The sequence below is a fragment of the Myotis davidii genome, unplaced genomic scaffold (genome assembly GCF_000327345.1).
Source record: "Myotis davidii unplaced genomic scaffold, ASM32734v1 scaffold745, whole genome shotgun sequence".
Lineage (NCBI taxonomy): Eukaryota > Metazoa > Chordata > Mammalia > Chiroptera > Vespertilionidae > Myotis > Myotis davidii.
Genome location: NW_006297146.1, coordinates 1224191 through 1239627, shown reverse-complemented (window position 1 = coordinate 1239627; position 15437 = coordinate 1224191). Strand labels below are relative to the sequence as shown.

The window sequence follows — 15437 nt, the reverse complement described above, 5'->3', positions numbered from 1 at the left end:
TGTGTCTACACTATGCTGGCATAGTCCAGCTAGTTCTGCAGAAGGTCCTTGTGTAGCTACGAGGCTTCTTTTTGTTGTTGTGGTGGTGGTGGTGGAGGTGATAAAATATACACAATGCAAGGCTTGTCAAGTTTAGAGGTATTAAGTAGATTCACATTGTTGTGCCACCATCACCACCATCTAGCCCCAGAACTCTTTATTTTGCAAAACTGAAAGTCTGTGCCTATTAAATAATAACTCCCCATTCCTTTTCTGCCCAGCTCTCTCCCATTCTTTGCCCCCTAACAGAGTAGAGAGGCATCCAGAAGGCAACCACCATCCTACCTGCTGTCTCAATGAATTTGACTATTCAATAAATTTGATGACTTCACATAACTGGACTCATACAATGTTTGTCCTTTTGTGACTGACTTATTCCACATAGCATATTGTTCTCAAGTTCAACCATGTTGTAGGATCCTTCTTTAAGGCTGAATAATATGTCATTGTATGTATATACCACATTTGGTATATACATCTATCAATGGACACTAGCACACTTTTGGCTACTGTGAATAACACCACTATGAAAATGGGTGTACAAATGCTTTTCACTTCCCACCTTTTAATTCTTTTGGGTATATACCCAGAAGTGGGATAGTTGAATCATATGGTAATGCTATGTTTAATTTAGTTTAGTTTTCACAGTGGCTGCACCATTTTACATTCCCACCAGCAGTGCACAACTGTGAAGCTTTATTCCGCAGGTTGGGTCTAATCTACCTTCATGCACCAGGTTCAGGTCGCTGCTGACATGATCCCTTCCCAGCTGCCCCTTCCCGCCCTGATTCTGAAAAGTCTTATTCCCCCTGCAACTGATCACACTTGACCACACATTTCATCTGGAAGATGGAGATTGTGAGGATCCATTTGGAATTTCCCCAAAAAAGAAATATAAGGGAGTTAAAATAAAATCTTGGGGGTGGAGCCTCAGAACAAAAACCTTCTTATATCACTCCACCATTGAGACAAATGGTTAAGGTCTCTCATACAGCCACTCTGTGCAAATTAGAAAACAGTGCCCTTTTTTTTGGAATAGGTATGCAGCTCAGCTAAAAGGCTGAATATTGTGCAAATTACAGGCTAAATACTGTGCCAGTGATACAAAGGCACTTTCTGCAGGCACATTCAGCCTTGTTGGTGCATGGCATGGTGACCAGGTGCCATCTCTACCTCCAGGTTCTGGAAGGTACACAGCTTTAGAAACAGAGCAGCCACTGATTTCTAGCTCCACTTGACTGCAGTGACAACCACAGGGGTGGCTTTGGGCTGTTGATGGTCCTAACACCATTCCCTCCTGCCATCACCACCTTGTAGACGAGGCATTTACAGATCATGCCAGCAGAATGATTTTCTTTGATGACTGTAAACTGAGGGTCTATTTACCACTCATGGAGGGACCCAAGAGCAGACAAAGGTCTCCTTGCATTAGGCAGAATGGCAGCCCAGAAGCCATGGGCTATCAACCAACGTGCCTCCCCAGACACCAAAGTCACAGCCCTGGTCTCTCTCACCCAGCTCCACACACACATGCACACACACACATCTACAACTATACTCAGCATCTTACCTGAGCCACCTCTTCAAAGTCATCATGCCGCTTCTGCAGGGCTCGGGCCCGATGCAGGGATTTCCCAACCCCTGTGTGTTTGCTGAGAAAGGCCTCACCATGGTTTTCAATCCAGTCCAAAACCTGATCAGAGGAGGAAGACAGAAACAATGACTTTTGGGCAGAAGGAAAGACATGTGACAACATATGCGACTGCTAAAGTCCTGGAGTCCCCATCCCGATCAGAAGGCAGCAAGCAGTCCAGGTAGAAATATTCAATCACGGTAGATACAGGGGATTTCTTTACAGCCATGGGCAATACAACTGCCCCACCCTTAACTAAATTCAGCTCTTCCTTTTTTATCTTCATAATATCACCTCATTACTTTTTCAGTTTTCTCACCTTAAAATTCCTTTTTAAAGGTAAGCTACATAGACTATCAGGCACAGTTTATCAACCAACCAACCAAATAAATAAGGTCTTTGCACCCTTAAGGCCTTTAGTATCTGATTCTCTTGGGAAGCAGTGGCGACTGGATACTCTTCCAGGCTTAAGACCTAGTGATTTGACCTCAAGACATTTTCCTCAGTGTTTGGAGAAGCTGGAACAGAGGTGGCTGCAGCAGTAGAGACGTGAGTGAGGGGATGCTGAGAAAGTGAGAAAATATGTTGTCTCGAGGAGCACTTCACAAGGGGAGTGGAAACCCCTTAAAAATCTTGAAATGTAAGGAGGACCAAAGCCTTTAACATCCCTTTTGCATTTGCTCAGGTGGCCTAACAAAAATGTGGGAGAAAGGGAGCAGTTCATTTCTGTTGCTGAGGGGTTGGCGCTCAGTAAATCAGGCACCTACAATGACATCAGAATCATGCAGACTTACTAGTACCTGTTTCAAATCCGGCCCAAACTCGGCTGAACTCACTCTACTCGTACTATACTAAACTTTAACTGAGTATTTGATTAATGATGAATTAGCCTTCTCAGAATTTAAAAGGACTTTTGGGAAAATGACAGATGAACTAGGCCTGTTTAAAAGGGTGCTTTAATCCATTCCTCTGTTTTTTTCTACAGACTGCCCTATGGCAAGCAGATGGATAAAATCATCCAATAGCCAGCAGGCATGGGAGTTCCAGCTCTGCAGAATCCAGCCTTCGGCTTCACCCTCTCTGGCACCTGAGATAAATGAATGCCTGCAATTTGTGCAAAGTACAAAGCCTTCAAAGTCTTCAATGACAGTGTCACCAAGGCCACAACAAGATGGTATTGAATAACATAAACTGATGAACATATAGAAACATGAAACAGACTGTCAAACCTCAGAGAGAAGGCAGGGGAGTGGGGGGAGAGATCAACCAATGAACTCATGTGTATATGTATAACTCATGGACACAGACAATAGGGTGGTGAAGACCTGGGGGAGTGGGGGCATTGGTCAGGGTAGGAGAAGTCAATGGGGGGGAAAGGGGGACATATGTAATACTTTCAACGATAAAAATTAAAAGAAAAAAAGATGGTGTTAGTTCAGAGCAATGGACATGTGAATATATTAACATGTTTGTGAAGTGGTTTGACAAACAACCACTTAACAAAGGCAGAAGGTCAGGTAATTGTCCATTAAAATGGAAAAAAAAAAGGTTTTTTAAAAAATGCTTTTAAACATTGGATGTAAAGATTTTGGAGGCACATCTGTAAAAAGAAATCGCAGTAGTAAATGAACTGTATTTTTACCTTTTGCAAACACTGAAAGGCAGCATTGAAAGGAGCTCTAAATGTTCCTTTCTTAGAAGAAAGAAGAGCCTATGTTCCCTTAGAATTATGTATCATGAAATTTCAACAGTAGAAAAATCAGGAGAGTGTATTTTTACTTGACTTGCAACAATTTGATCCCACAATTCTCTATTATAAAGGGGAGTATGAGCACCAGCATGCAAGGTCAAGGATAAATAGCTCAAGTCTCAAAGTTTCCCATCACACAGTTTTATAATGTTTGTGCATATCTAAACTTTTATTAATCCCCTTTTGAGAACGAATTGAAGCTTGGGGATAATTTTTACATACAAAAGGGCTGTCTTGCAGCCGTTCATGAAGGCTTTGGAATTTATGACAGATTTTCAGATTACAATTTCTTTCTTAATTTAGCTTTGCGCAGTTAAGTACGACTTGCTTGTCTCGCACTGTTTTCATGAATTTTATTTTATTGCATTTCATTTTTTATCTCTAGCTTTAATAAAATTGGTTATTCTAAAGCACATTGGGTAAAGAAGAATGATTTTCATCCACTAGTTCGGAAATGGTGAGCTTTTTTACTCCCTGGGAGTGATTTAACAACTTTTAAACTTTATTAAAAAGCAATTTGTTTCCTGTTTAAGTTATCTTGCTTCCTTTAAAATGTCAACTTATTTTCAGTTAGTGACAGTTTACTTAATTAGCTCTACCTTAACCACTTAAAAATCTATTTACTTCCCATTTGAGAGGCTTTCACTTAGTTTAAACATAACTTTGATTGCTCTGTGATGTTACATTGCCTCTGTTTCATCCAACTCTGGCCATTAGAACTGAAGCTGTGGGGGAACCTGTGCAACCTCAACGAGATTCGAGAACTGCAGGGAAACCAATTCAATAGACAAAAAGGCAAGTGATTTAGGAAGTGAACAAAATTATTTCAGTAATACACAGACACCAAAAGAGTATCCAAGGATAGGTAAGCACAATTAATATATGAGTTATTGTGTAAAATGCCAATTTCTGACTGTTCTGTAACAAACGGTTCATTTAAAGCCAGCATGGTTTGATGCACACATTTGGACCACATGCTCTCTTAACCCTGAGTCCATGACCCCAACCCTGGGAGTACAATCCAGCCTCCCACACAGAATGGGCAGCAGAGAAAGGCACCTCTGAAAAGTAAATTAATGTGCAGCACTGGAAATCTGCACACCCCTCAGCTTCTGAACACCCAGACTTTGAACATCCCTGGTTGAAGAATAAATTGCATTTCTAGCCAAACCCTGGACCTACCAAAGTATAGGTACCTATCAAGATACCTCTTATTAGCTAGCTCTGTTTAAGTCATTCATCTACAATATATTTTTAAATATTCAATTACTAATTATAATCAGGATAGTGCAGAATGGTGGTTAATTATACCTAGTGATGGCTTTGAATGGGTATTTAAGTGTTCCCAATACAAAGTTTTTTATCTTTTTGTTTTCGTGTAAGGGCTCTTCAGGAAGCAGAGAAACACATGTGGATATGGAGATTCATACATTCAAACATATTTATTACTCTCATTGTGCCCTACATTGTGCCCTGGGTACAAGGACAGCCTGAATACAGTGTTAAACAAGGCAGGTGTGGCCCTCACTCCAGAAACTCAGCTATATAAGCTACAAGCACTAGACCCAAAGTCACACAATTCATCATTAATTGCAATGGTGAAAAGTGCCAACAGTCAGGAACCCCTAATTGGGGGGCCAGGGAAGGCCTCTCTGAAATAAGGTTGAGCTGAGATGTGAGAGCGAATAGGACTTATGCTCGGAATTAGAAAGATCAGCATGGCTTGAGTAGGAAGGAAGGAGGAAATGAGCCCAGAGAAGGCAGAAGCCAGATGGTGCTGATTCTGGTGTGTGGAGTCAGCTTCCAACATTCATGCTAAGAGCCACTGAAGGGCTGCAAGGAGGAGGAGACATTGTGGGATCTGTATTTAGAAGTTATGGTTCTGTCTGCTTTGTGGAGAGTCAGTTGGAAGACGACAAGAAGACAGAGGTGGGAAAACAGGAGGTTACTGCAGAAATCCTGACGAGACGATGGTGGCATAGATAGGGCCAATGGCAGTGTCTGTGGGAGATAGGCTTGAGTAATATTTAGGGGAAGGAATAGCCAGGATTTGGTGATTGGTTATAGGGGTGATGGAGAGGCAGGTGGAAGGTTGACCCCAGAGTCACTGGTGCAGAACCAAGTTACAAGGGACAGTACAGAAATGACAGGTTTTTCTTAATTTTTCTTTCAACTTTCATATTCATGCTGTGGTTTTGATAAATGACAGTTGTGTCTCTAAACTTGAGTGGAAGTAGCACCCAATGATAGTTGTCAATCTGCTTCTGGCAAGATGCACCCTTAGTTTCAAGGAAATAATTTTATACACTATGGTTTAAAAATAAATTATAAATTGTTGATATAGCTGGATCCTAATAATATACAAAAAATTAGGAACAAATCCATTTGAAGGACACAAATTTAGGCTTAAGTGAAATTAACCTGTGCACACTTGAAAGGGCATTTCACTGAGATATAGTTTTTGAGGGACCCCTTAACCTGACATGCAGACCTCTGTGGCCAGCCCCACCCCACTTTCAACCCCACCTCCAATAAGTTTCTTCCTCACCCCTAACCCTCAAAGCTACTCCTTACCTCCTGAGTTTTGCTGTCGCTGTGTTTAGCTTTACTTAAAATGTCCACATCTTGTTTCTCCCTATATCCACTTTCTAGGCTCCTTTCTACTCATCCTTTAAGCCCCATTTCAAAAATGTCTAGTTTTAGAAAGCGTTTTCTCTTTAATAATCCACCAGGCTGTGGTGCGGTCACTCATCTCCGATTCTGTCCAAACCACAATTATTGCCCATGGGCCTGTCTCTCCCACTAGCCTTCGACCTCCTCTGATTTCCAAACAGCATGGTACTCAGCACAGTGTGCTTTGCTTAAGACATGTTGAACTCAACTCAAACTCATCCCCCAACACACAACTTTGGGGTGAATATCTACAGCTCCACACTCCTATTGTTAACTCTATCTTAGTATCTCTCACAGTCTGCATTCCCAGTTCTCTCTCTCCATCTCCACCCTCTCCACTGCCCCTCTTGGCAGGTAGGTAGATCCTACCGGTGTATTTAGTTCTCATATTCTTTCATCTGCCCCTTCCCCCAGCAGCCCTGCCAGCACCACATATGCAGGAGATATTCAATGAATGTTTATAGCTATGAACTGTCAAGTGCAAACATGGTTGAGGCTACTGCCTGACTGTCTTGGGAGAAGTTGTGCCACCCATTCAGCAAGAGGTCTGACCTTCACCCTGTCATTGGGAACAATAGCCCGGGTAAGCATGGGATTCCTTGCCACTCCAGCAGACAGGCAGTCTTGTAAGCAACTTGTAAAGCTCTGCCTCCGTTCTTGTGCCCCAACTTTTCAAACAGAAATTACTCCTTTCCCAGAACATCCTTCTCCAAGAGAGACACTCACATCCTAAACCGGATTTGGGAGCCCATCTAACAGCCATTATGCATAATTCCCTAATCATCCCCTTTCTTTCTCATTTAATTGTGTTTATTTCAACCAGCATACAATCAAGACAATACTTTTCAGGGGAAGAGACAGTCCTTTCTAGCTGCTAAGGAGAAGAGAAAAAGTCCTTTTGAAGAGAACTACAGTATTGATTATTTTCTGAACAGTGGCCATGAATGCAGCTGAGTGAATGGGAAAACATCAAGGGATCTAGCTGCCTCCTATCCCAGGACTTTATTATTATTATTATTATTATTACTTGATAGAATCTTAGTTTTATTTATTTTTCTAAGATTTTTAAAATTGATTTTTTTTTAGAGAGAAAGGAAGGAAGAGGGAGAGAGAGAGAGAAACACTGATGTGAGAGCCAACATGGATTGGCTGCCTCCTACACATCTCCTATCAGGAACTGAGCCTGCAACCAGGACATGTGCTCTGACCGGGGAATAGAACCGGCTACCTTTAGGTGCACGGGACAATGCCCAAACAACTGAGCCACACCGGTCAGGAAGATAGAATCTTAGTTTTAGAGGAGACCCAAGCATCTCCCAGCCCAGAGTAGGAGACCCCTGCACTGAGAGACAACCACCTTCAGAACAAAGTTTTAAGTAGGTATGTAAACTCTACTTATATGTAAAAGTGTCTTGGGTCCCTAGAGCACCACCATATTGTGGCACCACCATGATCATCCTAATTTAACGATACTATTCTTGGGGTCTCATCCCTGCTCTGCTCCTACTCAGTTGTGACCCTGCTGGGTGTGTGCCTTCTCCTCTCCAGACCTCACTGCCTCAAATGAGGACACTTGACCTGACTGCTTAGCCTCAAGCCTGAAAATCTTTCTTATTTTAGCTCTTTCTTGTCCACTGTTTCTGCCACAACCTTTCTAGTCTAAGCCACCATCTTTCTTTACTCACCCCACCAGCTCTCTAAGTGGTTTCCCTTCTTTTACTCTTGCCATGCCCATCCACACAGGAGCCAGACCTATTTCTTTAAACAAAAATCAAATCATGACACTCCCTTATTGAAACTCCACAATTATTTCCTATCACATTTAGAAAACCCAAATTCTCCCCATAGCTTGTGAAGCCTAATTTGACATGGACCCAGCCCATTTCTCCAAACTTCTTACCCCCTTTTTCCTGGTCTCTGCTCACCAGTCACTCTAGCCATCTCCCATTTTCATGAACACAGGCAGCTCATTTGAGTCTCAAGAACATTGTGGGTCCCATTTCATGCACCTAGAACATCCTCCTAAACACACCCCGTGGCTATCCAGTGAGTTCTCTGCTGCACTGGCTGTCACTATACGGCCAATTACATGTTTGTCTGTGGTGGTGTTTTCTCTCCACCTCCTGCATAAGGCCCACGTGGGCAGGGCTTTGTTTGGGTCACTGCTATGTTCTCAGAGAAAGTTTGCTGAGTAAAGGAGTGAATGAAATCAACCAATCTGATCTGAAAACTTCCTGTGTGATAAAGGGCAGAAACCATAAAAGGACATGGAAATGTTTTGCAAACAATTGTGGAATCAGAATTCCAACTCTCTCATTCCCTCATCTGGCTCTCTGATCAATCATCTTATTTGAAATAGATTACTAAATTTGTGCCACTATCTGATCTATGGTAAAACAACAAGATGTTTCCTTGTTTTACATAAATGGAAGGACTCCTCCCTCGCAGCTCCTCCCTCCCAGCCCCCAGCCTCCCGTTGTTTAGAAAGCCATTTTTCCGGAGGCCAATGGAGGAGAGTTTACACACCATCAGGTGTCTTACACTCACTTTGTTTTGTTAAAGGTTCAGGCTCACACGATGTATAAGAGTACTTAGGGCAGTCCATCAAGTCATTATTCCTGTCTCTTCCCACAGCACACTGAGCATTAGTGCTGGAGGGGAACAGTTCACACTGCCAGTGCCACCAGAGAGCCGGCAGGCGCCACTCGAAATGCCCAATTACCAGTAATTCATTTTCTGTCCCCTCTTTGGAACAAGTATGATCAAAATAAATGTCCTGCTATGGAGGGAGAAGCCATCATGTTTCTGAGAGGGCTCAGCTGAAACTCGTTAGCAGGTGTACAGACTCTCCCTTCACTGTGAACTGTGGTCCCTTTGCCTGACAGATGCCATGCTGAGTACAAGCTGGCTAAGAGACCAGAAGACCCAAAGTTATAGCTGCATCCCACCCTTGGGCCCCTCTACTCCCCCATCCCACTCCTGACCCTTCCCAACACAGTGGAGCTGGGGTGACTAGAACTTGTCTTGGTCTTGGCACCTCCCTGGGAGAACCTCCTCACTGGTGCCTTGGAGCCTGTTTATGGTGTCCCCCTACTTTTCATCACGAAGGCTGGGACTTCTTAAGTCTGAGGCTCTCAAACTTGAGAATGCTTAAGAATCCCTGGGTGGTTTTGCGTGTGTGTGTGTGTGTGTGTGTGTGTGTGTGTGTGTGTGTGTGTTTTTAAACAGAGGCACCATCTTCCCCACAGATTCTGAATCAAAAAGTATGAAATAGGGCCAGATAATGTGTGTTTTTAACAAGTCCCCACTCTGGCCAGATATTTTAATGCCAGGGATCCAACCACACTTTGAAAAAGATAGTTTCATATTCACACTTCACACCTCCCTTGTTTTCTATAATGAAATGGACAACCATTTCCAGTGATTTTTTTTTCATAAATGCTCCCAAACCTAATCTTGCCTCACCAACTGAGTTCATGCTCTGTGGCCACACCAGGATCGTGGCTCCCAGGATCTTTCCACTCCAACCTATTCCCCCTCTGGCACCAAAATACCTCACACCTTCACCTATTTCCTCTGCTCAAAATCTTTCAATAGTTTCCCACTACTCATAAAGTTTGAGACTTTTATCCTTTAGCCTGGTATTCAAGGTTCCAGAAATTGCATGTTGACCATGCTGAGCATAGGGGTTATCCAAAAGAAGTGACCCCCCCCCCCCCCAGTCAGTGTGGCTAAGAGGTTGAGCATCGACCTATGAACCAGGAGGTCACAGGCATATGCCTGAGTTGTGGACGCAATATAGTCAATAGTATTAGAATAACTATGCGTGGTGCCAGGTGGGCATTGGAAATACCAGGGGAACACTTTATAAAGTATACTAGAGGCCCAGTGCATGAAATTCATGCATGGGTAGGGTTCCTAGGCCTGATCAGCAATGAGAGCTGATTGGGGCCTTCTGGCTGCTGGCCGGGGCCTCCCTTCTCTGACTGCCAGCTGCCAGCCAGTGCCTTCTTTCATTCCACACCATCCCCTGGTGGTCAGCGCATGTCATAGCGAGTGATCAAACTCCCAATTGAACTCCAGAGGGGACACTTTGCATATTAGCCATATATACATATTTATTTATTTTTTACAGAAGTGACCCTGGGTGGTGACTGTCTTGTCATTTGTTAACATAATAGGAATTGACAACATTAAAGGTGTTTAAAATTACCATGGGTCAAGAAAGCCCTCAGGCTCAGTAACTCCTGGGAAGGGACTTCCTCTCATTGCCTCCCAGGCTGTATCTGCCTCCCTACCCTGCCTGATGGAGGCAGCAGGTGCTCCTCAGAAGGTGCTCATCATGGAAGGAGCACCCTTCAGTCAGAATAGAATTTGCATTCAGGAAGTAAAAGGATGCAGGCCATGATGGGAAGTGAAGAGAGGAAGGCAGGAAGCAGGGCCGAGGGGAGTGGGATGCGGTGTAGAGTGGGAGGGATACTAGGAGTCCATGAGATTCCCAGGCAGGAGGGGCTGAGAATGTCAGAGGCAAGCCTCTGCAGCTCGCTCCTGTGAAGGAGTGAATGAAATCAACCAATTTCATTGCCAATTCTAGCTGAGGGATAATGGAGAGGATGGGAATAGAGCCTCCAGTACCAGCCTCCTCCGAAGGGGAGAGGGGCAGGGTGCTCCCTCTAAAATCAGGGACACCAAAGAGGCAGATGGGAAAGTTTCCTTATCTTCACTCCAATCAGCAAGCACCGCTGACAAGTGAGCCCTCCCCAATTCAGCTGAGCCTTACCCCTGCTCTTTCTGAGCATTCACCCTGCCCAAGGAATTACATATTAGCTCAGGGGTGGGCAAACTTTTTGACTTGAGGGCCACAATGGGTTCTTAAACTGGACTGGAGGGCCGGAACAAAAGCATGGATGGAGTGTTTGTGTGAACTAATATAAATTCAAAGTAAACATCATTACATAAAAGGGTATGGTCTTTATTTTCAATAGTTTTATTCATTTCAAACGGCCGGATCCAGCCCACGGGCCATAGTTTGCCCACGGCTGTTATGCTACTTGAATGTATTTAAATGATTGGTTATCACATCAAAAACTTAATTGAGAATTTTAATACTGCTGAATACTACCATGGAAAAATGGATATTATTCAAGCTATATACTACAAAGAAAAGTGTTAGCAATGAGGAGTTAACATAATTATGATTGTGAAAAACAAATGAGAATGGGTAGTGTCTGTTTTAGGGAAACTTGTGTAAGATAAATAACTGTAGAAGGCATTTTATAATGACTGGACAGATGGAAAAGAGTGTTTGGTATGAGTATGACTGTGCAGGTCTTAGTGGACAGGCACTTTGAGTCTGACTCTCAGATGTCAGAGGCTATATAACCCTTGAGACCAAGTAACCCACCAGGGTCCTCTGAGCAATGACATTCCAGCACTAAATTATAAACCTAAAGGGCAGGGGCTGTGCCTCTCTAGCAGAGTGCCCAGGGCATAGAGAGAGGCTAAGAGCACAGACTTTGTGGGTAGGTGGACGTTTGAGTTCTTGCTCTGCTAAAGCAAAGGCAAGTTTACTTGTCCTTTTTCAGCCTCAGTAAAATGAGGACCAAGCTATCACCTGGCTTACAGTTTTGGAAGATTAAATAAGAAAAGGCACGTGAAGGGATTAGATGCTCAATCATATTTACTCATAAAGATGATGAATCCTGAGCTTTGAACAATAAAACTTGTATAAACACTTAATCCTAGTAACAAAATCCCAGGGCTGGAATCCAACCATCTCTCTGACGTCCGAGTCCCCTCCCCAACCCAGTAAGTCACCAGTTCAAAGTTCAAATGGCTCCCCCTTGAGTGTGCCCCCGCCCCATCCATCTGGGACTATACTCTGAGCATTTTCCTTTTTTAGATGCTCTAATACTTCCTTCTCACAGGAGGAGTTAATTTCTAGATCTATCATCATTCTGGTCATTTCATTCTGTGTGCAACCCAAAGCACTCATCTTTTATTATGCAAATCTGTCAATTGGATTACACCATGCCCACACTGGTCTAGTATGATGAAGGGGCTATAGTCAGTGGCTGGTAAAAGACTGGATATCTGGAGTTAAAAAAAAATTACTCTCAAATCCTTTTTATACATTCTTAGGCAAACAAGAGCTGACACAGTAAAAGCTGTAATTTTCTATATGAGGCTCCAGAAAAACTGGTAGAAACAGGTAAGATTCATTTGTAATGCAATGGATTTTAATGTTAATATATTCATTCAGAATGGAAAGTCACTGAGCCGGATAAATTCTGCCATTACTGCCCCTCACAAGCTCACCGGATTGGACTGCTTAAAAGCAAGTGATGATGATGATGATGATGATGATAATGATGATGATGATGATGATGATGATATTTTAAATCTTTACCCAAGAACATGCTTAGAGAGAGAAAGGGAGAGAAACATCTATGGAAGAGAGAAACATCACCCGGTTGCCTTCCATATACTCCCCAACCAGGGATCAAACTGCAACCCAGGCATGTGCCCTGACCAGGAATCAAACCGGCAACCCTTCAGTGCACAGTACAATGCTCAACCAACTGAGCTACACTGGCCGGGCAGGCATTATTTTTAAAGGATGGTAGTGGAGCTTCAAACATGTCACTGTCCCACACACACCACTGAGACCACTGCTAAGCCTTCCAGCCTTACCTCTCAGCTTTACTGCCAGGAGGAGGCACCCAGTTAGACTTCCTCTTCCCAGTCCCTTGGCTCTCACTTAACTCTCTGCCTCCTGGCCTTCCCCCATCTCCTCTGCTTAGAGCTCCAAGCACCAGTGCAAATCCAGCCCAACCACAGGGACCTTTCCCTTCTTTGACTCCACCAGACTATTGTTGTTTTGCTTCTTTGGCGCTGAACCTAGATAGCTGTGTGCCATTCACAGGACCTTAGGTGTACATGCCTTCTCTCGGGCCAGAAACCTCCAACTCCTAGCATGGGGTCTTGCATAGAGCAGGTGTTCCAAAACACTTTATAATGTCTTATTGCACAAAACGAAGAGAGAAGAAAAGGAGAAGCTGAACAAGATGGGCTGCAGAGAGTGTTCAAAATGGTTGCTCTGGCTACAAAATAATGGGATAGACTTTGCATCTACCAGAAAGATCAAAATCTAGCTACTCCTTGTTCTTCTCACCACGGAGTCAGATCTATCTGGTCTTGGAAGAAGTCCCTTACATCCATGGGAAACTACAGGGGTTAGGGGAAAGCAAGAGATAGCAGTGGAGCAATGTGGCTTTTCTGTAGGGCTCCGGGACTGGGAGCCATGAGACCTAGCTTCTACTCCCAGCACTACCATTAACTGGCTGTGTGGTTATGGCCAAGTTACTTTACATCTCTGGCCTCAATTTCCTCCACATAGAGCAGGTTAGGCTGCATGCTCTTCCAGGCCCTTGACAGCTCTGAGACTTATCACTGAATGAAATGGAACTCAGCAGACCCACGAAGCAGTTGCTATTGTAGAAACAGGAGAATCAGGGGTCCCCAACAGCACAAGCACCAGGGGGCGCCCGAGTACCATCCAAAGGGGATGTGGAGGATTTACTACGTTAGGCAGGCGCAGTGCTAAGCCCTGTACTCTACTCATATATCATTCAGTCTGATGAGATAGGAGCTATAATTGTTCCTACCTTAGAGGTGAAGCAACTGAAGTACCACAGGTGAAACCATCTGCCAAGGTCACACAGCCAAGATCTGTCAGAGCAGGACTGAAACCAGGCTGCCTGACTCCACAGCCCATGCTTGCTGAGTAACCAATAATCTGCAGTTCTGTATTGCCCCAGCCACTGAGTCTCACTCACAGGTTCCCATGTAGGCTGCTGAGCAAATACCTCTGGATTCCAAATGGGCTCAGGAGTCTTAGATCCAGACTACATGGTTCAAACAATTCTCTCCTCCTTCAAGACACCAACTCTCACACCACTGCCTATAACGGTTCCATCAATACTCTATTGCCCTGCACGCTGACTGGCATGCTTTCAGAGCCTGTCCTTTACATTTTCAAATGTGCATGTCTTATGCCGGGCATCTTGCCAGAACCTAGCAAAGGGCTGGGCCAACTGCAGAGGCTCAAGCTGCTGGGTAACTGATGGGCACTGAAGTTGTCTCCGTGTCCTCTGCCTGGGCTATAAGTACCTGGAACCCTCAATAACTCCACATCACAACACCTGCAGGCAGACTCCAGCCATCTACCCACAACTACTAAATGTGTTCGAAGGGCCGGTTCATTACACAGAAGCAGAAACTGGAATCCCCAAACGATCATTTCAGCTCATGTGGGCAAAGATAAAGAGAACCCCAGCTTCATGCCAGACACAGCCAAGAGCTGTTTGGGGCATAGAGAGGAAGAAGCCAGGGTTTCTACTCTCACGAAAAGACTGGAATAGAAGAGATGAAACATGCAAAATTGGTAAGTATATAATATTTATATAATAAAGATATAAAACATATAAAGTTTTATATAATATATACAATATATAAAAAACAATAACTATATAGAAGTTCTGGGAGCCAGGAGTCCTTCACTCTAACCATTACTGCATTATGTCCAGCACCTTCTGCAACACCAGCTCAGACACCCTGCTGGGCACTAATGGTTGTTGGGGTGTCAGGTAAGCATTTGAGATCATTGCCAGGTTTGGTAGCCCTTGTCTTGCACATTTTTCTTGTGCATCTGTCCCAATGTCAGATACATGGTGAGACAGAGTGAGGGGGACCATGGGTGAGTGAAGTGATGCTCCCAGAGATGATATTCTCCTAACCTGAAAAGACAATGGAATGAACCAGCCTGGGGAATTCCATTCCCATGGGAAATCCAGAGCTCCATCACGTCACCCTGAAATCTTTTGCTTGCTCTTCCTCAGTGCCAACAATGTGATTTGTACAGTAGAGATGAATTAATGGAGTTTCACTTCCAGAAGTGCTCTCATTTTTTAAGAGCATGATACAGAACAGCCACAGGTGTAGTTTAATACACTTCTTCCCAGCTTTAGTGCAGATGCCACAGTGGCCACAGGAAAGTCTAACAGCTCCCAGATAATCCAGGTCTAGATGCTGCCTTCCTGGCGGGGAGGCCTTTGCCCACCCTCCTTACAGCCCCTCTGCCCCTTTCCAATGCCCATCCTATCTAATAAAAGAGAAACATGGTAATTGGCATACGACCACTACCCTTACCATTGGCTAATGAGGGAGATATGCAAATTAATGGCCAGCCAAGATGGCGGCCAGCAGCCAGGCAGCTTGAAACTAACATGAGGCTTGCTTGCTTCAGTGACGGAGGACTCCAACGTTCCCCGCCTGCCACCT

General features: G+C 44.0%; 1 protein-coding gene across 1 annotated transcript in view; it reads right to left on the bottom strand.

Moving 5' to 3' along the window:
• Window positions 1-1609: 1609 nt before the first annotated feature.
• The window catches only part of LOC102761822 (kalirin), a gene marked incomplete at its 3' end in the record, with an annotated part of 239793 nt that continues 225965 nt past the window's right edge, over window positions 1610-15437 (bottom strand). The window contains exon 10 of the mRNA XM_006772901.2: window positions 1610-1732. Within this exon, the coding sequence (XP_006772964.1) occupies window positions 1610-1732 (123 nt within the window). The remainder of the gene's footprint in view (window positions 1733-15437) is intronic.